Consider the following 23,506-nt stretch of genomic DNA (forward strand, 5'->3'; position numbering starts at 1 on the left):
TGACACATCCTCTCTCCAGCTGTGAACGGGGGTCTGAGGGCTGCTGCAAAGGTCACCGATCTCCACATCTTTGGGGCAGGAAATGCAATTCAATCTTCTCAGTCACTGATCGCTCCGCAAGATTAATGGAATCGTCTCCAACACTGGTCTCTGTTCTGACGGCACAGAAAGTGAATCAAACTTCTCGCCTCCCCGCCCTCCTCTGACTAAGCAAGGTCAGCTGATTCCCCATTTTTAAAAGTTCAACACTTTTCACCAGGAAATTTGTCTCGGGGTGTTCCTTTGTGGGGCGAAACTCTACCTGCTGGGGTGAGACCAAAGGTGACACCTTAAGATGTGCGGACCTTTCTAGGCTTTTCATCTCTTCCTACATCATCATCTTTCAAAATAAAATTAAGGGCACGATCGTCCCCGAAATGGTTAACTGCCAGCCCTGCTGTCCGGCCCTCAGGGATCGGCGACCAATGACAATCTAGCGTGATGAAGTAATGCCTGGGCTTTGATTTTCATTGGTTAGTGCACTTGTCCATCAATCGGAAGATGGAAGTTTTGAAAGTAGCTTTGAACTTTTAGGACTCGCCTCCTGGAGTTAACCCCTTAATTAACTCACCTGTTCTTTCCAAGTTCCCTTCGGATCCTAGCACGGGAAGACACAGAACTCTAGACACAAAGTCTTTCCCAAATGTCAAGAGCCAGACACTCAGCTTATATGTAAGCGGCTCTTTCTAACTTCCATCGACACAGGACTGGTGAAAAAATTAAAAAAAAAATAAATAAATAAAAGAAGGAGAAGAAAAGGAAAAAGAAGTCTTTGGGAAGTCCAAAGACTTAGAAAAAGTATGGTCTGTTGTTCCCCAAAGTAGTTTTTAAATTTGCAAAAATAATGCAAAATAGGACAAAAATCTAGGATTTGGCAAAGCTAGGAGGTGAATGTACATCTTTAGTATATTTGGTATATTTACTTTTGATGCCCTTTTTATGCTTGAAATATTTGATACGATTTAAAAGGACAAATTGTACATGAGGTGATCTTTATATAACCCTCTCAAAATTTTCTCCCTCCTCAGCAGTGATCAAACATAATGGTTTGCGGGTCCACTGAAGCTCTTCTTTCTTCTTTTTTCTTAAACGTAAATGGGATCACAATATATGCGGTATTCTGATTTTTTTGTTTCTTAACCACTCTTGAACTTTTTGAATCATGATAAATCAGATTTATCTCATCCTTACCTAATATTTTAGAATAATGCAGTTCTACAGATAGTATATGGAGAATCTCCAAGATCATATAAAGTTAAAAAGGAAAGGACAGTGGGTATATTTGTGTGACATGATCATAACAGAAAATATATATGTGTGTAAATGCATAAAGTATTTCTGATATGATACCCAAGAGAGTGTGAACGGGAGAAACTGGGTGGGTGGGGAGAGATGGAGGAGAAAGATTTGAAGCAATTTCTTTTAAAAAATATTTTATTTGTAAGTAATCTCTACCCCTAATGTAGGGCTCAAACTAATAATCCCAAGATCAAGAGTCACATACTCTACCAACGGAGATATCCAGGATCCCCTAGACCTGAAGTATTTATTTATTTATTTATTTATTTATTTATTTATTTATTCCTGAGAGACACAGAGGCAGAGACATAGGTAGAGGGAGAAGTAGGCTCCCTGAGGGGAGCTCCATGTGGGACTTGATCCTGGGACTCCCGGATCTCGACCTGAGTCAGAGGCAGACGCTCAACCATTGAGCCACCCAGGCGTCCCCAGAAGCAATTTTAAAACCATTTTTAAGTTGTAGAATATTTAAAAAATACAACAGAATTTGTAAAGTTTTAAAGTACATTTTAAAGACTTACACGCAGGTGCCCACCATCTAGGTTAAGAAACAGAAAATCACCAGCACCTTTCTCTGTTCACATGTCTTTCTTTCTTTTTTTTTTTTTTTTAAAGATTTATTTATTTATTCTTGAGAGACACACAGAGAGAGGTAGAGACACAGGTAGAGGGAGAAGCAGGCTCCCTGAGCTGAGCCCGACGTGGGAACTGATCCCAGAACCTCGGGATCACGACCTGAGCTGAAGGCAGAAGCTCAACCCCTGAGCAACTCAGGTGCCCCTCTGTTCACATTTCTTACCCTAGACTGGAGTCTCTTCCTGCCCTTTGTGTTAATCAATTCTTTGCTTTTTTTAAATGCCTACAGCTTATGTATCAATACCTAAACTATTTAGTTGGTTTGGATTTGCCTGATTTTGAACTTTATAGCCTTAAAAAGGATGAATAAAATGAAATTCTTGTTTGAGTAGGGTGATAACAGGTACAGAGTACAAAATTTGAAAGGTACTACACTTTAGAAAGTGAAATTAAATCTATAAGGTCCCAAGTCAGGCAATTCTAATGCATAGTGTGGTAAAAATGTTACACTGTACCAAAGAATACATTTGCTTCTTCTCCCCCCCCCCCCCCCCCCCCGCCTGCCCCATTCTTCTTCTTTTTTTTTTTTTAAGATTTTATTTATTTATTCATGAGACACACACAGAGAGAGGCAGAGGAAAACCCAATGGGGGACTCAATCCCAGGACCCCAGGATCATGCCCTGAGCTAAAGGCAGATGCTCAACCACTGACCCACCCAGGCATCCCCTTTTCTCAGTTCATTTCCCCCCTTTTGGATTCGATTTCTTTCCAAAGAAAATCCTGTACATATGAAAGAATAAATGTAGATATAAATGTGTCCCCTTTGGTTGATGTAACTGGTCAGCACAATTTATTTTTTTTTTTAAGATTTTATTTATTTATTCATGATAGACACAGAGAGGGGGTGTGGCAGGCAGAGACACAGGCAGAGGGAGAAGCGGGCTCCATGCAGGGAGCCCGACGTGGGACTAGATCCAGGGACTCCAGGTTCACGCCCTGGGTGCTTAAACCACTGAGCCACCCAGGCTGCCCTGGTCAGCACAATTGCGTATAAATATTCTACACCTTGTTCTGTTTTGTGTTAATTTAAGGATATCATGAAATCATCCTGCTTCATTATTTATACAATTGCCACATTCTTCTTGATGATTTAATAACATTTCAATGAGCAAATGGTCCAAAAATTATTTTTAATCAGTTCTCCAACTTTTAGATAGTTTCAGTCTTTTTCTGTTGCAAACAGGGCTACCATGGATTGCATGTTTGTTTTTGTATCTATCAGCAGGATATATATATCAGGAAGTGGTTACCCATTTCTAAGGCTTCCTGCCCCTTCACCAATTATCTGTCCTTGAGAAGTGTATTTGTCAGGTCTGGGCAGGTGGGACAATCTTATTTTGGACTGGATGTCCCAACTGGCGTTCCAAGGTGCCTACAGTGCCATGCTACTGGCAGACACTCAGAGTGAGTGGTCTAAGGGCTAATTCCAAATGTTCACATTGTATCAGATGGCCCCTTCTAGGAAACCTTTGCAGCCATCCCCGGTCCCCTTCCCCTGGCTCATCATTCCAATACTTCATTTTCTCAGGTTCCTTCATTCATTTCACAGATATTTCCAGAAGGTTGATTGTAGAGACACAGTGCCAATCAGACTCTGAGTTATATATAGTCTGGTAGGTGAGTTAAGACAAGTTCTGAAAAACAAGGTAAGGTCGCACCATCCAATAACATAGACACTAGCTACTAAATACAGCTATTTAAATTTAATTAAAATTAAATAAAATTTAACATTCACTTCCTTAATTTCACTACCCATATTTCAAGTGCTCGATAGCCACATGTGGCTAGAGGCTGCTGTATCATACAGTGCAGACGTAAGAATATTTCTATGATCATGTCCTGGGGGACAGCTCTGCAGGGAGGCATAGTGAGGGGTAAAGCCTGTGAGCTCTGGATTCCTACAAGCCCTGGGTGCAAATCCTGTCTCTGTAATTTTATAGCTGTATAATTTGGGCAAGTAACTTGAGCTCTTTTGAGTCTCAGCCATAGAGGTAGGGAATTACAGACCCACTCTCATTAGGGCTTAGGGGAAGATCCAAGGAAATAAATGTTAAGTGGCTTTGCTTAAACACATAGCACTCAAAAATCAGGAACTCTTATAATCATGTATGAGAATGGCTTCGGTTTCCAACAGTTTTTAAAATCTTGTGGATTCCTAACTCTCTTGGGAGCCATCTGTCCACTCCCTGTCCAGGCTGGAGTATGTCTACAATCAGAGCTGGTTCTTATATATTCCCTCTGTCTTAAAGCACAGAGCTGCTCAATCACTCTTTGATGAATGAAGAAATGAATGAATGGGGCCAACACAGCCAGGATTTGACTGGGTCTTTTGTAAGAATGAGAAGGAGAGTCTGGGAAGTCATTATTACTAAGTTTCAAAAACAACTGGCCTGGTCTTTTTTTTTTTTTTTTTCTACAAGAAAAAGTACATCTCTTGGAGGAGCACCTTAATCTGCCCTCTCCTCTCACCTACTGCCCACTCCTCTGGGACAATTAGCTAACTCTAGGAGCTCAAGGGTCTTGGCCCTCCCCTCTTTGGCCCAAAATAACCTCCTCCCCCACTTTGAGCAAATGCCTGGAATTCTTTCAACGGGAGGACAAAGCCTTTCATCTGCCAATTACTGATAAAGGGAAAATGCAAATATCGCTGGGGAAGGTGATCCATCAAAGGCCCAACATTTATTGAGTGACCACTTAGGACCAGGCGGTAGGGTAGGCATTCTGGGGGAGTCCAAGGGGAACAACCCCCCCGGTTGGCCCATTCTTCTCTCTGGTCTGTAGTTTCCTCATGGTTTGTAAAGAGAAGGGGTTAAATTAGGTGACTACTCAACTCCTTCCCACTCTGACAAGCCAGAAAGTCCCCATTAGGGTGATATATGGACTTAACTGTTTTTGCACTGAGGTGCTGGCCATTGGATCTGAGGCCACATCGGGAGGGAGAGATGGATCTCTGGGAGGAAAGGTGAATTAGGATCAAGCATTCTATTTTGGTTTTGTCTGATTGTACTTAGCTTCCTTTTCATGACCCTCCAGCCTGGAAGCCCTCCTTTGCACATGTTCATTTCATTATGTGGGAGCAAAGGAAGGTGGTCAATATCCAAAAAGGCCTGTGATGGCAGAACCAGGCTCCAGTTTGGGCTGGCAACTACACTTACGAGCTTGTGACCCTGGGTGAAGGGCTTTGCCTGAGACCCAGTTTCCTCATTTGTAACATGAGGAATAACAAGACTATTACCCTTCAAGGGGTCTTCTGTGAGAAAGAAGCAAATAAGATGGTCCCTGATTCTTGACAGAGGCTAAGGGCAAAACCCTTCTCAATCCTACTAAGCTAACCTGGGCTATTTCAGTTTGGAAACAAATTTTGACATTTGCCATCTAGTGGACTGGAATTAAGACAAAATTCAAAGAACAGTTTTTAGGGGTGGGTGGAAAAGAATATACAAAGACAGGACAGGAAATTTTAAGGTGAGTATGGGGGAAGCTGTCTCTTAGGGTGACCAATACAGAGCTGATGGTTCACATCCAATGTCTAATGGGGAAGCCACTTCCTCTCCACACATCTGTCTGAGTGGAGTGTTGACTAGGGATGATATTGGGGCAGAGGAATCACCTTGATTGATCATTTCTCTGAGCCTCAGTTTCTCTATCTGTGAAATGACCCGTTCCAACCAACCCACAGGGTTAATGATAGAACTAAAAATGTGTGTGGGTTTTTTTTTTTTTTTTTTTTTTTTGCTTGTGGGTTTTTTGTTTGTTTGTTTGTTTGTTTTGGCAAAGCCTGCTATAAGCATCTATACTGTTCCTTTATTGTAGCCTTGGTGCCCTGTCCTCATGTCCTCCTGATCGTTACCCCAAAGATCAGGCCTAGTTGGACTGGAGGAATGTTTAGGGCCTGCTTTTCTCATAATCAAAGTTGATTTGACTGTTTTTCATAATAGAATTACAGGATGGCACCTTTAGGATTCCAGTTTTGGGGGTGGACACAGCCAACCAGGTATATTGAGGGAAAGCAAGAGAGAGCCAATACCTCCTGCCAAGAATTTCTACAGGATTCATTAAGGGGCGCCCCAAAGTTTCCCGTACCCCATCCCAGAGCGCCTTGCACCTTTCCACCAACTTTTCTCCAATGAACGGCCAATAAGGGCTTACCCTTCGCCTGCTTGCCAGCTGCGTTAGGAGGCGCCAGATCCGATTCTCTCGGTATTTCACTCCTGAGCATCTATTTCCTTCTCTTGGCGAGCGCAGGGACCTTTAAAAACTGTCCAACTTCTGTTTCAGGGCTTGTCGCCTAGTAAAGGACTCCACAGACGCGGGCAGGATGAATGAATGAAAGGCAACATCTTCCGGTCAGCTTGGGTCCGAAAAGGCTCTAGTCTGGCCGTATTTCCTGTACCTGCGTGTGTGTGTGTGTGTGTGTGTGTGTGTGTGTCCATATATTTGAGTCCGGGAGTTTAAAAGTTATGCAGTCCGTACAGGTATGGAGCTGCGCTAATTTCTTCCTGAGCCCCCAAATGTCTCCTCCATATGGCAGGTCCGCATATGGGGGTCTGGAGAGGGTCGCCCCCCCCCCAAAAAAAAAAACCCCAAGACATGCAGCAGAAAAGAAAAAAAATCAATTATATATACAAAGCGCTTTCAATTTGGGTCGGCCACGTAGGTAATGGGGTGGGGTGGATGAAGGAAGAGGAAGAGGGGTGGCCCGCGGGGGCCGTGGGCAATGGGGGCAGGGATTGAGGTGGGGGGTCGTTTTTGGGGGTGCCAGGCCTTGGGGCTTTCTAGCCGGCAAGCTCGGCTTGCATTTCCGCGCCTCCTGCTGAGGCCAGCCGTGCAAATCTGCACCTCCCTCCCCACCCCCTCCTCCTTCCCTCCCTCCCTGCCCCGCCATCTCCGGGATGCGCCCGCCGCCTGCAACTCAGCCCTCCAAAAGTCAGCTCTGCACACAACTCCCGGGCGGCGGCGGCGCCTGCGTGCAAGGCGCACTCGTGACCCAACAACAAAACAGCGATGCCAGGGCGCTAACGGCGCCCGGTGCCTCCCGGGCGCCCTCCCCGCCCCACATCTCCTCCGGCAGCCGCCCCCGCCCCCCCCATCCCGGGCCGAGTGCCCCCTCCACTAGCCCGGCCGCAGGCTCAGAGCGCGATCGGCAACAATGTTTACGTTCCGGGGATTATGACGTCGACGCCTCCCCCCCCACAACTGCTGAAAATGGTTTCCTAGGACTTTGCAAACGGATCTGCTTAAGTGTTGGTGCAAAACTTTGTAGATCTCGGCTCTGGCTTGCTTTATTTATTTATTTTTTGGTTTGTTTTCTTTGGTCTTCCCTCCTTCCCCCCTCCGCCAAAATGCAGGGGGCAGGAGTGTTGACAATTAATTGGTGAACTCTCCTAAAAAAATGGAGGCAGAGAAAGACTCTGGAAGAAGATTGGTGTGTAGCTTTTTTTTTTTTTTTCCCCAAATCTGTATCTGGTAATGATAGATCTATTTTTTTTTTGTTGTTGTTGTTTCTTGCTGCCTTTTCTCTCCTTTTCTGTATTTTGCAAGAGGACCGGAAAAAATATAATAAATTGCATGCAAAAGGAAGCAAGCAGCTTACTCCTCCAGTCCCTTGTGAGGCTCAGAGTCTCAGACACTTAAGTGGGGAGGTGGTAGCGGGGAAAGGCGTGGAGAGAGGCTGAGCGGGCTCGGGGTTCGCCCGGAATCTGGGGGGCTGCAGGGCCCGGCGCTGGGCGGTCGAGGGAGGAGGCAGGGGATGCGGGGAGTGGTGGGGGAGTCTCCTTAGGAAGTGAGTGTGCGCGCGCGCTTGTGGGGAGATGAGGCAGCTGCTGGTGCGTTTTGGGGTCTCCGATGGGAGCTTTGTGGCGGGCCGTCTGCCTCTCCCCCTCCCAAGCCCCGACCTCCCCCTCCACCTCTTCTTTTAGCATTGGCGGTCGGTCGGCGGGGGCGGCTGGGGTCTCAGCCCTTCCATTTCAGCTTTCCAGCTTCCCGAGTAGCTCGGGGGCGGCTCCAGTCTTAGAAATGCCGCCGGCCCCCGGTTCCGGCTTCCCGGCTCTGCCGCCGCGGCCGCCCGGGCTGCTATTAGCGCCGAGCGGGGCGCTGCGGCGGCTCCTCCCGGGGCCTACCAATACCCCGCCAGCCCGTGCGCCGAGCCCCCTTAGCGGGTTACATAACCGGGCTCCCGGCCGAGTGGGCAAAACTCAGCATCTATCGGGGGTGGGGGCAAGGGAGAGCCCCCCCATGTCCTTTACGTTGCCTCCAAAGATGCAGGAGGGGAGTGCCCTGCCTAGGGGACAGCCGGCCCCCGGGGGCGCGGGCCCCCCTCGTTATCTTGATTTTCAGCATCTTTGGCGTTTGCGCAAAGTTGCTCGGGTCGCAGTGGTGGGGTGCAAGGGGTGCGCAACTCCTGCACCTGCTTGAGCCGGGCCTAGGGTAAGAGGCGACCCCCAGTTCCCCAGTAATGCCTCGGGCTCTCTGGTTTGGGTCCCCGCAGCGCCCGATTGACCGCCAGAGATACGACGAGAACGAGGACTTGTCGGACGTGGAGGAGATCGTCAGCGTTCGCGGCTTCAGCCTGGAGGAGAAGCTGCGCAGTCAGCTGTACCAGGGGGACTTCGTGCACGCCATGGAGGGCAAAGGTGAGGCGCCCCCTCTTCGGGCTGCTCTCCGCGCCGCGGGCCGAGCGCACGTGGGGAGGGAGCTGCCGGTGGCTGGGTTCGTATTTCGCGCCCGCGTCCCCCATTCCAGGGGATCCGGTGACGAAACGAGGCCGAGCACTGGGGGGGTGGGGTGGGGTGGCGAGGAGGAGGGCAGGCGGGAACGGGGGCCGGGCGTGGGCCTAGACCCGGCCCGCGCCCACAGCCGGCCCCAGGGTGGGCAGAGCTAGGGGACCGGCGGTCGGAGGGACCTGGGGACCGACGGGTGGACGGAGGGAAGACATGTGCGCCGCATTCCACCCCTCCCAGAGCCAGCCCAGCTCCCTGTGCTGCTTGAGGTGCGGCTGCCTGGCCCGGAGAGGGGCTGGGGTGCCCCTGGGTCATTGGGATGAGGTCCCCCCCCAGGCCTTGAAGCCTCCCAAAACCCCGTCCCGTTTCCGGCCTTGCCAGTTAGGAGCTGGTGCTGAGGATGCTCGGGTCACTGAATGATGCCCCGTCAGCCCCTCGGGTCTATGGAACCCCATAACCTTCTGGTCTCTGCCAGATTGGAGCAAGGGCTGGAGCCGGCACGTATACCTGAGGCCTCTGGCCCTTCAGCCTTGACAATTTGAAGTAGGGACTCAAAAGAGAGTTTGACCCCCTCAGCCTTCAGGCTGAGATCCCTGACCCCTGTAGTTTGAAGCGAAAACTTGGGGTACCCCTTTGGGGAACAGTGCCTCTTCTCAGCGTGAGACCTTGAGGGCTCTGTCCCTTGTAGGCCCTGCCAGTTTAAGAGAAGTTGAGGAAACCTCTGGGGTTTGGGGTGCCACCCCAGTCTGATACCTTCAGGGCCTGAGTTTCTCCTTGACCCTAGTATTAGAATGTTGTCTGGTGGTATCCTGCCAACATTGGGGTGATGTTCTGGCTTGGGTCTGAGGCCTCCAGAGGCCCTGCGTGACCTGTGGTTCTGCCTGTGGGGTTGGAGTTTTGGAGATGCCCCTGCCTACCTAGGTATTTCCCTAAGCTCTCTGGGGTTTCTAAGTTCTTTTTTTTTTCCTCTCAGATATTCAAGTTTCCTTTATAATACACCATTTCCATTTTGTTGACACCTCCTCCCTCCATCCCCCTTGGAAATCCCTTCCATCCCTCAGTGAGCTGATAACAGAGGAAGTGCCTTCCCCTCCAGGTTCTGCTTGAGTGGCTGGGACTGTAGGTTAGCCCCCCGAAGGGACAGTCCTGGCTTTGCATTTTTGAAGTTTGTCTTTTGTCCCCAACTGCTTCCTGGGGTGCTGGGCTTCAGTGGTAGGAGGTCGTGGTTGGGGGAGGGAAGAAGAAATTTCTTCCAGCCAGCCAGGTCTTAAGAACATTGCATATCCAGGCAGACAGTCTAGGGGGTGGGGGGGGCTAGTCTCAAATACATTTAAATTTCCTTAGCACAAGTGGGCTTTTAATTCCTTTCATTTCTTTCCCATTTTACTGAGTTTGGTGGATCCTATGAGAAAACTACATGCAGACACTTCCTAGTCATTTGTGAGGAATTCTCAGCCCAAGATCTGAGTGTTTTCTCAAGCTCATTTGTGGAAGTTGAAGCTGAGGAGAGTTGGGGGGAGTGGGGTGGTCTGCTTTGGGTGTGGGTGTGTAGGGGGTGAATTCCAGCTAGGGAGAGACCTTAAATCTGCTGTCTGGGCTCTTTTCAAAGGAGAGAGCCCTAGCGTTTTGGTAGTTAATTCAGATCCGGCCCCAAAACTTCAAGGGAGGAGCTGAGAAACAGAAGGATCCCTTAGCCTGGATTCAAAATAGAAGCTTCTTAAACTTCTCTGCCTTTAAATCCTTAGGAATCCCCATTCACTGTGAGCCCCTGGGGATCTGAGCTGCTAAGGTCAGGGCTTTCCCCAGCTCCGGTTTTGTTCTCTTCCTCTGCTCTGAGCTGAGTTGCCTTGGCCTCCTCCCCCACCAAGCTGCCCTGGTGAACTGTTTCCATGGGGCAGGGGCTTCAGGGGCCTGTGATCTCTCCTGTCTCTCCTCTGGCTGACTAGGGAGGGCTTGTGGCCTTGTGGATTGCTTGAGTTCACCTGAGGATTTGAGGCTGTGATGGTTTATCTCTGCTTTCCTCAACTCCATATTTAGGAATGAGGTTGGGTCAGATCCCCTGGTTTTGGAACTCAAGGAACATAGAAATGAAGGCCTCCTTCATTCTCCAGGGCTTTCAATAAGGGATTTGGGGGTCTACGCTAGACAAACCCGAGACAGAGAGCTGCCTGGTGGATTTGCCTTGGGCCTCGCTGTGCCCCCTTCACGCTACCTTCACCTGAGGGGAGCGCCCTGGTCAGTTACGCAGGGGAAGCAAGGATGGCAGTAACCGGAGCAGAATTACACTATTAAGACAACAAAGCTGTGCCCAGTTCTCTAGTTATTTTGGCACCAAATACACAGTTTCCAGGGAAACCAGCTTTTCCCCCCTCCCCTTCACTATGCAGGATATTACAATAAGATCTTCCCTGATGCTCAGCTACAATGAGAACCCTCCTCCCAACCTCCTCTCTGGGGCTTCAGATCCTCCCAGGTGGTATTCTTCAATTTTGCTCTGCCTTTACTTTCTGAACTCAGCTTGGGGTGCATTTCTCTTTCCCTCTTTCTCAGTGATTGCTGGGGCTTTTACTGTGAGGGGCTCTTTCATGAGTCTCCCTCCTCAACCTCCCTGGCCTTGGGCTGCTCATTGACAAGTTCTGACCCGTGGGGCATGCAGGGAATGACGGAGTAGGCAGAGGAGCGGGTAGTTGGCATGGCTTCTCTTGGGCTTTGCCTGCTCCATTTCCCTGTCATTTTACAGGAGAGCTGGTGCCCTAGACTGGTGCTCGCATCTAGTATCACCATGTTCCTTCCTCCGGCCTGCTGATCGTGGTTCATCTCTCTTCTCTGACTTAACTAACCTGTTTTAATTCCGATATCCAAACAGATTTCAACTACGAGTATGTGCAGAGAGAAGCGCTCAGGGTTCCCCTGATATTTCGAGAAAAGGATGGCCTGGGGATTAAGTAAGTTGCTGAAATGAATTGTTTCTTCCCACATCTTTCTCCTTGATGTAGTTTATAGTTCAGGATAGATTTCTTCTATCCTTTTCCCCACCTCTCATCACAGAGAAGGCTCTTTCTTCATTATCTGGGGATAGTATCTCTTTGTTCAAGGCCTGGCAAAGGGGAAAAACCCTCCAAAGATTGGTCTTTTCCAGAGAATTTGGGCAGAGAGGACAGAGGGTACATAAACCGCGTGTTGATGTCTTTCCCTGACCTAGCCCAGTTAGGTGTGGTGACTTCCTAAAGAGAATTGTGCCTCTCTCCCAAGTTAGGAAACTGAGGCAGCGCCTGAGCTGTGAAGGGATTGGCCAGTCTCTAAGCCCAGAAGAAAGGGCACCTAGATACATATTTTTCTTCTCAGACTCCCATTATGTGGGAAAGTGGTGCCCTTCTGTGCAGGGCATGTTCTCTAGGATGCTAGGCTCCAAGTCTTCTCTTTTTCTGCCTGCCCCAGCACCTGCCTCCACTGTGTCTTGTTTGGTTTACATTCTCTTAGAGATCTGTCAGAGATCCAGGTGGGGTCGGGGAGAGATCCAGGAGGAAGGCTGGAAGAACAGGTTTCCGCCCAGGGCGGAGGTGGAAAGGAGGCTGCTGGTGTCATCCCAGCTTGCCTCTTTCTCCAACATCTAGCTACTGCCAGGCTTGCTCAAGAGTCTCGTTCCAAGGGTAGAAATCAAACCTTTGACATCACTGTTAATTAATAGTGAAGGTCACCATAATCATGATGAGCGGTGTTACGGAATCCCTGGAATTGGAATGATGTGTGTCTTTTTTTCCCCTTTCAACTTAAAGAGGTCCCTGCAACCCTCCATACAACTCCTTTTATGGAGAGTGTTTGCTAGCGGAAGAGACACAGAGAGAGCTGCCCACCCTAAAAGAAAGCAGGTGTTTGAGTGCCCAGCTCGGGACTTACCCAGGACACATGATGATTCAGTCTTCCTCTCAAAAGTGGCATGGATACTGGATTTCCTGTCTTTTCTGTGGCAGTGCTGAGCTCATATTGGGAAGAGTGAGGGGGTTGGTTTGCCTACCGGGGTGAGGAAAGGGCTCAGTGGTTGGAGATTGACCCTTTCTGGGGGGCACTGATTGGTCTATCACTTTCTCTCTAGATGATTTCATTTTGGGTTCCCAAACTGAGACAAGGGAATGCTCTTGGAAACATGGCCTTCCCCTGCCCCCAGAGTTGGGTCTAACTCTCTTGTTCTTGGCTACCCGGCAAATGACTGTACTTCTCTTTTTCCAGGATGCCCGACCCTGATTTCACAGTCCGAGATGTCAAACTCCTAGTGGGTAAGTTGCCTGCTGTGTGTGCAGCTCAGAGATGCCCAAAGTAGGGAGTACAAGGGGCAGGAGCTCTTTACCACCCACCTATTTAGACCTTTAACTGCCTCTGAAAAGAAAGTCCCTGTGGGAGGAGGCAGGAGCAGGTGTGAGCTGCAACCGTCTGGTTCTGGAGAACAGGTCAGATTGCAAAGTCATAAGAAGCTGTATGAAAGAGTGTTTGCCAGCACACAGTTTTATGAGGCTGATTTGGACCCTAGCCTCCATCAGCAATACAATCTTAGATCTTTCCTTTGCGTTTGTTTGTGGGTTGCTGAGTAAACACTGGGTGCTTTGTGACCCCTGAAAGACTTTCAGACTTTCAGAGGGGAGGGATCATTCTTCCTGCTTCCTCAGGGTTCCAGACAGATCTAGGGTGGGGTTTAACACCCAGTGCCCAGCAAATGCTTGTTAACTCCCTGAGCACCTGCAGAGTGTAGCTGATCACTTAGTGCTTCTGGACACCAGACCAGGTAGTCAGTGGCATTTCAGATATTATGGAAATCCTTTAATAAATCCATTCTTTTCATAAGTGTTTATCAATTAGCTCCTACATGGTAGCAAGATCAGAGGTATGAACATGACAGGCAAGATCCCTTTCCTCTTGGCTGGAGTGACAAGCAACAAATAAGTAAACAGGTTTTAAAAATCTGTATCATTTTGGAAGGTGATAAAGCCTATGAAGAAATAAAGCAGGGTATTGGGATAGAATGTGATGGGAGCTGTATTTTATTTATTTACTTTTTTTAGAGAGAGAGTATGTGTACACACACACACCCAATGGTGGGAGAAGGAGAGAGAGAATTTTTTAAAAAATAGATTTTATTTATTCATAAGAGACACAGACAGGGAGAGAGAGGCAGAGACACAGGCAGAGGGAGAAGCAGGCTCCATGCAGGGAGCCCGATGTGGATTCGATCCCGGGACTCCAGGATCATGCCCTGAGCCAAAGGTAGGCGCTAAACCACTGAGCCACCCAGGGATCCCCCAGATAATCTTAAGCAGGTTCCATGCCCAGTGTGGAGCCTTATGGTGGGCTAGATCTCATTACCCTGAGATCATGATGTGAGCCAAAATCAAGAGTCAATGCTTAACAGCATACTGATTGATTCACCCAGGAACCCCTGGGAGCTGTATTTTAGATTGGGTGGTCAGAGAGGGCCTGGGGTGTTGTGTACATTTGAACAGAGGCCTGACTGATGAGAAGCCAGCTGTGGGAAAGCACTTGCTAGATTGAGGGACAGGCTAGGAGAGGAGTAGAATGAGTAAGGGGGAAAGTAGAAGGGAGAGGTCACAGGGCTGGGGCCATGTTGGGCCTTAATAGGCCCTGGCAGGGAATTTGGGACTGCTGGTGTGATGGGAAGCCACTGGATAGTTTTAAAGTAGGGCAATGGTGGTAGCTGTGCTATCTGACCTCTTTCTTTCTTCTTCTTCTTCTTTTTTTTTAAGATTTTAATTTTATTTATTCATGAGAGACATGCAGAGAGAAGCAGAGACATAGGCAGAGGGAGAAGCAAGCTCCCTGTAGGGAGCCTGATGCAAGACTCAATCCCAGAACCCTGGGATCATGACCTGAGCCAAAAGGCAGACACTCAACCACTTAGCCACCCAGGCGTCCATGGGCATTTTTTTTTTTAATTTATTTTAATTTTTAAATAATTTTTAAAAATATTTTATTTATTTATTTGAGAGAGAGAAAGAGAGAGCAGAAGCAGGGAGAGTGGCAGAGGAAGAAGCAGACTCCTTGTTGAGCAAGGGGCCAAACATGAGGCTCGATCCCAGGACCCTGTAATCATGACCTGAGCCGAAGCCGGATGCTTAACCAACTGAACCATCTAGGCGCCCCTATCTGATCATTTTTTTTGGGAGAGGGTTAAAAACATTTTTAAAATAATGTAAAATTCATACACTGTAAAATTCACTAACTATTTCAGAGTGTACAGTTCAGCCCTTTTGGTACATCCACAGTGTTGTGCAGTTATTTCATAACATAGATCACCTATAAAGTCAACCCTGTACCTTCCAGTTCCTCTCAGCTTCTAACCCCCGACAACCAGTGACAACCACGTGCTTTTTGCCTCTGTGGGTTTGTCTATTCTGGATGTTTCATGTAAGTGGGATCATAGACTAAGTGGCTTTTGTGACTGGCTTCTTTTATTCAGCATCATGTTTTTGAGGTTCATCCATGCTTCATTCTCTTTTATGGGTGAATGAGATTCCATTGGACACATGTGCATAGACCACATCTTGTTGATCTACTTATCAGTTGATGGATGTTTTTGGTTATTTCTATTTCTTGTCTGTTATAAATAATGTTCATGGGGCAGCCCTGGTGGCTCAGCGGTTTGGCGCCTCCTTCCGCCTGGGGCGTGATCCTGGGGTCCCGGGATCGAGTCCCACATCGGGCTCCCTGCAATGGAGCCTGCTTCTCCATCTGCCTGTGTCTCTGCTTCTCTCTCTCTGTCTCTAATAAATAAATAAAATCTTAAAAAAAAATAATGTTCATGGACAAGTTTTTGGGTGTTCTTTTCATTCTCTTGGGTCTATACCTAGGTAACTGGGTCATATGGTAACTATGTTTAACTTGAGGAACTGCCAGACTTTTTCAAAGCAGCTGGCCATTTTGTATTCGCATTAGCAACATACGAGGGCTCCAATTTCTTTACATCTTCGCCAAGCTTGTTATTGCCTGTCTTTTTGATGATCATCATCCCAGGGGGCATGAGTGGTGTGATATGATTTGAGTTTCATAAAAGCTGATGTTAAAAAAAAAAAAAAAAAATTAAAAAAAAAAAAAAAAAAAAAAAAAGCTGATGTTGGTGGCTGTGTGGATGAAGACAGCTGACCAGTAGTTCTGTCAGATATTCCAGCCAGAATGATTAACTCCAAAGTGTTTAAACAGATACTCAGAAGGGGGGTTGATTGGTAGAAGAATCTCAGTTAATTGGCGAGGACTTGGCTGAGGAGATACATTTTCTTTCTTTCTTTTCTTTTTTTTTTAAGATTTATTTATTTTTGATAGACACACAGAGAGAGGCAGAGTCATAGGCAGAGGGAGAAGCAGGCTCCATGCAGGGAGGCCAATGCAGGACTCGATTCCAGGACCCCAGTATCATGACCTGAACTGAAGGCAGACGCTCAACCATTGAGCCAACCACACGTTCCTTCCTCTATAAGGATTCTCTAAGAGAATGAATGAAGGCTTAGCATTATGTTGGCTGACGGGTGCTTGGTGAATAGTCCTCAGTATTATTTATTATGATGGCAGGATATGGATCTGTTGAGATTTTCTTTATGAGTAAGGTTGAAAGCCAGATTCTCATGTCTGAGGTTTAGGCAATATCAGAGTCTTCACAGTGTTGCTCTTGGTCCTTTTGAGGAGCTTAAAAACCCTTTGCAGTTTTATTATGCTCTAATCATATGCAGGCTACTCTTTCTTTCTCTGTGCTCCATTCGTCTGGTTGTTGAAGCAAGAGGACTCAGTTAGATGGTCCTGACATCCTTGTCAGCTCTCAAGTCTGGGATGGCAAAGAAAGAGGGAAGGGTAATATTTGTACCCCATCTCTCTTGGCATTTCTGTGATAATCAAATGGATGTATGGGTATTGAAGTGGTTTGTGAAGGTATAGGGTGTTCCTACATTGGGAGGGGTACAGTTAGCGTGGAGCATTATTATGACCATTTTAGTCTCTGAGAGCACACACAGGCTTCTTGAGAGCGCAAAAGGGCACATACTTCGCAGTGACATAAACGGCAAATTAACTCAAGCTGGCCTAAGCAAAACAATTCACTGGCTTACGTAATAAGTTTGGGGTGTGACCTTTAGATACATCTAGATCTAGGTGTTCCAAGAAGATCTCGAGAGGCTGTTCCAAGAGATCTCTTGTTTTTCCTTTCTGGTTCCCTCTTTTGCTTCCTCTTCCTGTTTCATTCTTGGGCAAGCTTCTCCCCTTGTGGTGGCAAAGATGAGGAGCCAGCAGCTCCTGGCTTTTATCCTGCCAACTCAGGTCTTCCCTCTCAGCCCACCAGTATTTCCATCAGATGTTTCTGGACTGGCTCTGGCAGGCTTAGCGCAACCCTGGTCAGTTTCAGCAGAAGCAAGTGATCTGGGAGTGGGGAAGGAGGGACGCTCCAGGGTTGCTGGGTGACATAAACATGCCCCTAACGGAAATGGGGGTTCTGCCTTGGAAGGCAGTGTCTGGGGAAGGCTGGGCCAACCCTCAGTGTGGGATCTTAGCCTCTGTCTTCCAGACTCTTGCCACCTTCCCAGGCCTCGAATCTTGGGAGGCAGCTGTTTGAGAAGGGATCAGCTATTGAGGCAAGTTGGAGCTACAGATTCTTCTCTAATGCCCCAAAACGGACTTTTCTCTATCGGCCCTATTTGTATGCTGTCTAGGAATTGAGGCATCTGGTCTCTGTTCTTAGCTCCTCACCTTTAAAAACAAAACAAAACAAAACAAAAAAAAGGCACTTTCCATTTTTAGGACCCTGTACACTTAAAATAAAAGCTTTTTATTGAAGTATAATTTACATATAGAAAAGTCCACGTACGGTAGCCATACAGCTTGATTAAGTTTAACAAATTGAACACACTACGTATGGTACCCGGCACCCCAGGTGCCACCCCTGTGTTCCCGCACAGTTGCTGCCATCCATTGTCACCTGGACTTCTAACAGCATGGATGCATTCTGCCTGTGTTCCTACTTTATGACAATGGAATCAGGCAGGTGTCCTCTTTTTTTTTTTTTTTCAGGTGTCCTCTTTTGGTTTCTGCTTCTTTTGCTCAACTTGGTGTTTATAAGGCATCCAGATTGTTGTGTGTAGTTGTGGATGGTTTATTTTCATTGTTGTGGTTTTCCATTATGCGACTGTATCACAACATGTTTATTCATTCTATTTTTTTTTTTAATTCATTTATGATAGGCACAGAGAGAGAGAGAGGTAGAGACATAGGCAGAAGGAGAAGCAGGCTCCATGCACCGGGAACCCGATGTGGGACTCGATCCCGGGTCTTCAGGATCGCGCCCTGGGCCAAAGGCAGGCGCCAAACCGCTGTGCCACCCAGGGATCCCCTATTCATTCTATTATTAATGGGCTTCCAGGTAGCTGCCGGTTTAAGGCTGTGTCTAGTGCCTCTGTGAACCCTCTAATTATGACCTGTGAACAGATGGATGCGTTTTTGTTGGGCATATACCTCAGAGTGGAATTGCTTGGGTCATGGGGGATGTGTATACATTCGGTTTTAGTAGATATGGTCAAGTAATTGTCCACAGGGGTTGCTGGTCTGGTTCTGATTGCTCCACATCCTCACCAAGAGTTCGTGTTTCATTTTGGTTGCTATGTTGGTGGGAGCGTAGTTTAATCACATGGTGGTGTTAGTTTGCCTCTCTTTCATGACTAATGAAATTGAGCTTCGTTGTTCATATGTTTATTTGCTAGTTGGGTATACTCTTTTGTGAACTGTCTGATCAAGTCTTTTTCTCCGTTATTTTGAAGGCTCATCTCCTGTTGGTTGTAAGATGCCTTATTTGCTAGGGCCACCACAACAAAGTACTACAGACTGGATGATGTGAACAACAGAAATTTATTTGTTCACAATTCTGTAGTCAGAAGTCTAAGATCAAAGGGTTGTAGGGTTGGTTTCTTCAAAGGCCTCTTTCCTTGGCTTTGTAGATGGCTGTCTTCTCCCTGTGTCTTCATGTGGCCTTCCTTCTCTGTTTCTGTGACCTAATCTCTTCTTGTAAGGATGTCAGTCTTGTGGGATTAGGACCTTATTTTATTTTAGATCTTATTTTAACTTAATTAGCTCTTTAAAGAGTGTTCTCAAATATAATTACATTTTGAGGTCCTGAGGGTTAGGACCTCAACACATAAATTTTAGGGGACACAATTCAGCCCATAACGTAAAGTTTCTTGAAATATTCTGGATATGATTATGTATTCCAAAATCACCTCTGACTTTGTGGGTTGGTTGCCTTTTCATACTCCTTTCATACTCCTGTATCTTTGAATGAACAGACATTCTTTATTTTCACATAGACCACTTAGGTCTTTTTGGTCTATTACTTCTTTTGTATCTCGTTCAAGAAACGTTTGCACATGCCAGGGTTGGAAGACATTCATGTTTTTCTGAAAAAAGCTTTATGGTTCAAACTTTCACATTGAGATCTGTAGTTTATCTGGAATTGATTTTTGTGTTTGGGACAAGATAGGGGTCGAGATTCCTTTTTCCCTGTATGGATATCCAGTTGATCCCAGTACCATTATTGAAAAAACACCTTCTCCTCAATAGCACTGACGTATTGTCTTTGTCATAAATCAGGTGACTGCATTTGTGTGGGTCTGTTTCTAGATGCTCTATTGTGCATGTCCCCTGAGCAGCTCTCCCATCCCACAACCAATACTCTCAACCCCAGATAGTTCATTTAAGAAGACTGGGATATTTTCACATCTGTGGCCTGGGAGTTGGGGGGATAGGGAGACTGGGAAAGAATTCTAGTTGCCTCTGAAGATGCTTTAAACTTTCCGAGAAAACATATCCATAAAGTGCTGGGTCCCCACTCACTCTCCACAATTATGTCACTGAGGGATGGCTCCCAGCCATGGGGTCCTGCATATTATGTCTTTATTGTCTTTCTCTCTAATGAGGATACCCAAGCTAAGTGATGTTTTCCTTAGCCCCCTTTCTTGAAAAATCTTCATGACAAATCACCTCATTCACTATTCATTTATTTACCCGATTATGGTAATAATCACCTTTATCTTTTACTGTATGTTTATCATATGACTTCATTTTGTCCTCACCAATAATCATATAAATTAAGTGTTACTGTTCCCTTTCCCAGTCGGGGATCCCAGGCTTAGAAGGAATAACCCTTGTGGCCCATAGGTGGACCATTGTGTTCGGATCTGAACCCAGCTCTGGGCGTTTCCCATGCTTGTGCTTCATGACTTTCTCCTCCTCCGTGTCGTGTTGTGTCCGGTGAAGGGGACTCACCAGACATGCATGTGCATGTTAACAGGCTGTTCTTGGTAAATTCTCACTCCTTAGAAATCAGCGATAGCTGACTTGCTTCCAGACCTTTTTTTTTCAGTTGGTTTAAAAAAATCATAGACATTTTACATCGTAAACCTTGGAAGAGTTCTTAGAATCCTTGTAGTCTTGCTTTCCCCTTTTACAAGTGGGAAAAACTGAGGCCTGGAGAGAAGTGACTTGCAAGTTGCCCAGGCAGCAGATGGCACATCAGATTCAAACGTGGGTTTGAATTTCAGTGGTTGGGAGACGGTGATGCTTGTAACGCAAACCCCGAGGAAAAGTAGACTTGTGTGGGGGATGTGGATGGGCTTAGTTCTGGCCATGCTGGATGGAGCTCTGGAGGAAAACCCAGGTTGGACAGACGGGACGGGAGGCATCCACCTGGCGGAACAGACAGAAATGCAAGCAGGGGGAGGTGCATGAAGTCAGGAGGTCTGAGGCCCCTGAGCCCCAAAGGAAGAAGGGTTTCAGAGGGGTTCAGTTATGTTTCCTTTTTTACTCTTTAATAAGATGAACACCTAGCTCACTGGGTTTTTTGTCCTGTTTCCCTTTTCCTGGAAAGCTACTGTTCTGAAATCAAAATTTTTTTTAAAGATTTTATTTATTAATTAGAGTGAAAGAGGGAGAAAGCGAGCATAAGTAGGCAGGGCGGCAGGCAGAGGGAGAGGGAGAGGTAAGCTGTCTGCTGAGCAGGGAGTACCATATGGGGCTTGATCTCAGAACCCTGAAATGATGACTTGAGCTGAAGGCAGACGCTTAACTGATTGAGCCACCCAGGTGCCCCTGAAATCAAAATCTTGACTGCATTTGGGCCTTGGGGAACTAAACTTGCTTCTGCCCTCTGTTTACCTAATAGGAATCACTCCCCTGTGGAGTAGCTCCTTAGACTGGAACTACTAACCGTTAGCTACTGCTTACTGAGATCTTATCACAGGCCAGGGACCACTCCCATATTATTTTGTCTGATCACGTAAAACTAGGGCAGCCCTGGTGGCGCAGCGGATTAGCACTGCCTGCAGCCCAGGGTGTGATCCTGGGGTCGCGGGATCGAGTCCTAGGTCGGGCTCCCTGCGTGGGGCCTGCTTCTCCCTCTGCCTGTGTCTCTGCCTCTCTTTCTCTCTCTCTCATGAATAAATAAATAAAATCTTAAAGAAAAAAACTAAATAAAAAACCCAAACTGTATTTACCACTATCCCCATTCCATAGATGTCAAATTGAGGCCCAGAGTGACTTATCCACAGTCAAATAGCTAATGTGTGGAATTGCTGAGATTTATACCCATATCCATTTGACCAAGGAGCTGTTCTTTTAACTTCTGTGCAGAGCTGTGGCTGGTTCTCAGTGTCCTGTAATCCATAGCTCTTTTTTGTTTTTGACTTAGGTGTCTTTTGAGTTTTCTTGGCTGATTGGGTTTAACCTTGATTTGTTAGTCTGGGTTTGTATCTTCATATGCTCATCTGTCTGGGAGGGTCAGGCAAGGTCTTGAACCCAGGGCACAACAGAGACCCAGAGAGCCTCAGGGCTCTACGTGCCCAAGGCCTCATTGCTAGGAGATAGCTGAGTGAGATTTGAACCAGGGCTGGTGCTTTCTAGAATAAACAGTAGAACCTCTGTGCAATGGATGAGGAGATCCTGTCAAGAAGCAGAAACAAAAACCAATCCAGAAAGTGGAGGAGGATAGGGTTTCCAGAACGATGATGCAGGACAGTTGTGGGTACTCTGCGAAGAGTGGGCTCAGGAGGAGTGTGGGGTCAGTGCCCGAGTGTGCTTTATATTAGTGTTCAAAGTGACTTTCAGCAGCCTCTTTCCGGCTCTGAGCCCACGGCTCTTGGAGCTGACTGATGGGGCCTTCAAAGCAAGGGCCATGGGGCCACGGATTAATTTCTGCTGCTGGAATTTGTTGGATGTGTGTGTAGCCTGGGAGTCCAGAGAACCAATGAGATGGGGGGAGGAGTGGTGAAGGGGGGTGGGCTGAGTTGCTGGCCTACTTAGGAATGCCAGGCTCTGCTCAATGTGGAAAGTTTCTCCTGTAACCCATTGATTTCAGGAGCCTGAGAGTTCCAGGGCTTCGGGTCCCTTGCAGGATCCAAAGGGCAGTTTGTCCCTGTCACTTGCTCCAGGGATGGCTGCTTCCCAAAGTGTGGAGGGCCACATTCCATTCTTAGTGCTGACCTGCCCCTCCTGTCCCCTGGGGGCACATGCCTCCTCCCTTGTGCTCAGCTTCCTGCTCAGACACCTGGCACTTATGCCCAGCTCTCCTTTGCCATCCGTGGCAGACTAGACTGGGAACCTGAGAAGATGGAGGGCTAATTCTTAATCTCCCAGCTCAGACTGAAGAGGACTGGCAGGCCCCAGTGTCCCCAGTGACCCCTGGGGCAAGCCTCTAGGTCTCCTCCCCCACGTACTTCTCCCCAGTTCACATTTAAGGGATCTGTTCTGATCTGAGTATTTGAGAACTAGGCTAAAAATCAGTGTGTCGGTCCTGCTAGAGGACTGATAAAAGACCTAACCCAGCGGTTTTCAAAGGGAGATCCCTGGAATCCAGGTCTGAGTTCTGAGCACCAAACCCTACCCCCCGCCCCCCTCCTGTTTCAACCGGAGCTACTTGTTTTTATTTACGCCTTTGGCTCTTGTCGAAGCTTCTGTTTGAAGAAGGAGTTCTATGGCGATGAAAACAGAAGTATAAAGGTCAGTTTTTCCTGTCTTTGCACACGAGGCATCTGAGGCTTGGAGCTGGGTCAGTGAGGGTTGCTGGGACTGGAACCCAGTCCAGGGCTCCTGGCACTGTCCCAGGTGCCCCACAGGCTGCCACTGCTCATTGTGTGGCCTCCTGTGGGCCGTTGCTGACCAAGGAATGAACAATCCAGGCACCCATTCCTCCAGCTTGGTTCTTCCAGTGAGAATAAAAGACCCTGTTACGGGGCTGTTTCTTCAGGGTTAAACTCGCGGTGCCTGAGAAGTCCATCTACAGGCAGGAGAAAGAGCTTCCTTACCCTTTCTGCCCAGTTGGGGCACCTCCTTATTTCATATTCAGAGCCTCATGACCCGGATCAGCTCAGTGGGCTAGTGGCTAAGTGTGTTGCAGACCCTCCCACGTGCCAGACATTGTGTTGGGCTCTTTTAAGTCTATGGGCCACGTTTACAAATAAACACCTTCCAAGTCTGGAAAGGGTGAATGAGTCTCTGGAAGCCACAGAGGCAGTAGTAGAGCTGGGACTTATAAAAACACTTCTTGCTGGAGAGAATTTTAAAAAGTGATGAGCTGGCAGAAAGTGTAATGAACGCCCATGGATCCATCAGCCAGACCCAACACCTGCCCTTGCCTTACTTCTATCTACTTCCTGTTCTCCTGCAATGTTTCAGGCAGATCTAGGCATCATACCATCTCATCCATAAAGTTTTCAGTGTATAGTTCTAAACAAGAAGGGATTTTTAAAACCATAGTCACAATTGTGATTTCATACCTAATCT

The 23,506-nt window shown here is 47.3% G+C and overlaps 1 protein-coding gene across 6 annotated transcripts in view; it reads left to right on the top strand.

Moving 5' to 3' along the window:
- Positions 1-6,913: 6,913 nt before the first annotated feature.
- The window catches only part of KDM2B (lysine demethylase 2B), a 118,890-nt gene continuing 102,297 nt past the window's right edge, over positions 6,914-23,506 (top strand). For 3 of the 6 annotated variants that reach the window (XM_026018766.2, XM_072722795.1, XM_072722798.1), the window contains exons 1-4: positions 6,916-7,401; positions 8,464-8,608; positions 11,562-11,640; positions 12,923-12,969. In XM_026018766.2, coding sequence (XP_025874551.1) covers positions 7,369-7,401; positions 8,464-8,608; positions 11,562-11,640; positions 12,923-12,969 — 304 coding nt within the window. In that variant the 5' untranslated portion in view covers positions 6,916-7,368. Of the gene's footprint in view, positions 7,402-7,700; positions 7,802-8,463; positions 8,609-11,561; positions 11,641-12,922; positions 12,970-23,506 lie in introns of those variants that run through there. The other 3 variants (XM_026018764.2, XM_072722796.1, XM_026018762.2) reach the window with 2 other exon arrangements.

This window comes from Vulpes vulpes, chromosome 10 (genome assembly GCF_048418805.1).
Source record: "Vulpes vulpes isolate BD-2025 chromosome 10, VulVul3, whole genome shotgun sequence".
Classification (NCBI taxonomy): Eukaryota; Metazoa; Chordata; class Mammalia; order Carnivora; family Canidae; genus Vulpes; species Vulpes vulpes.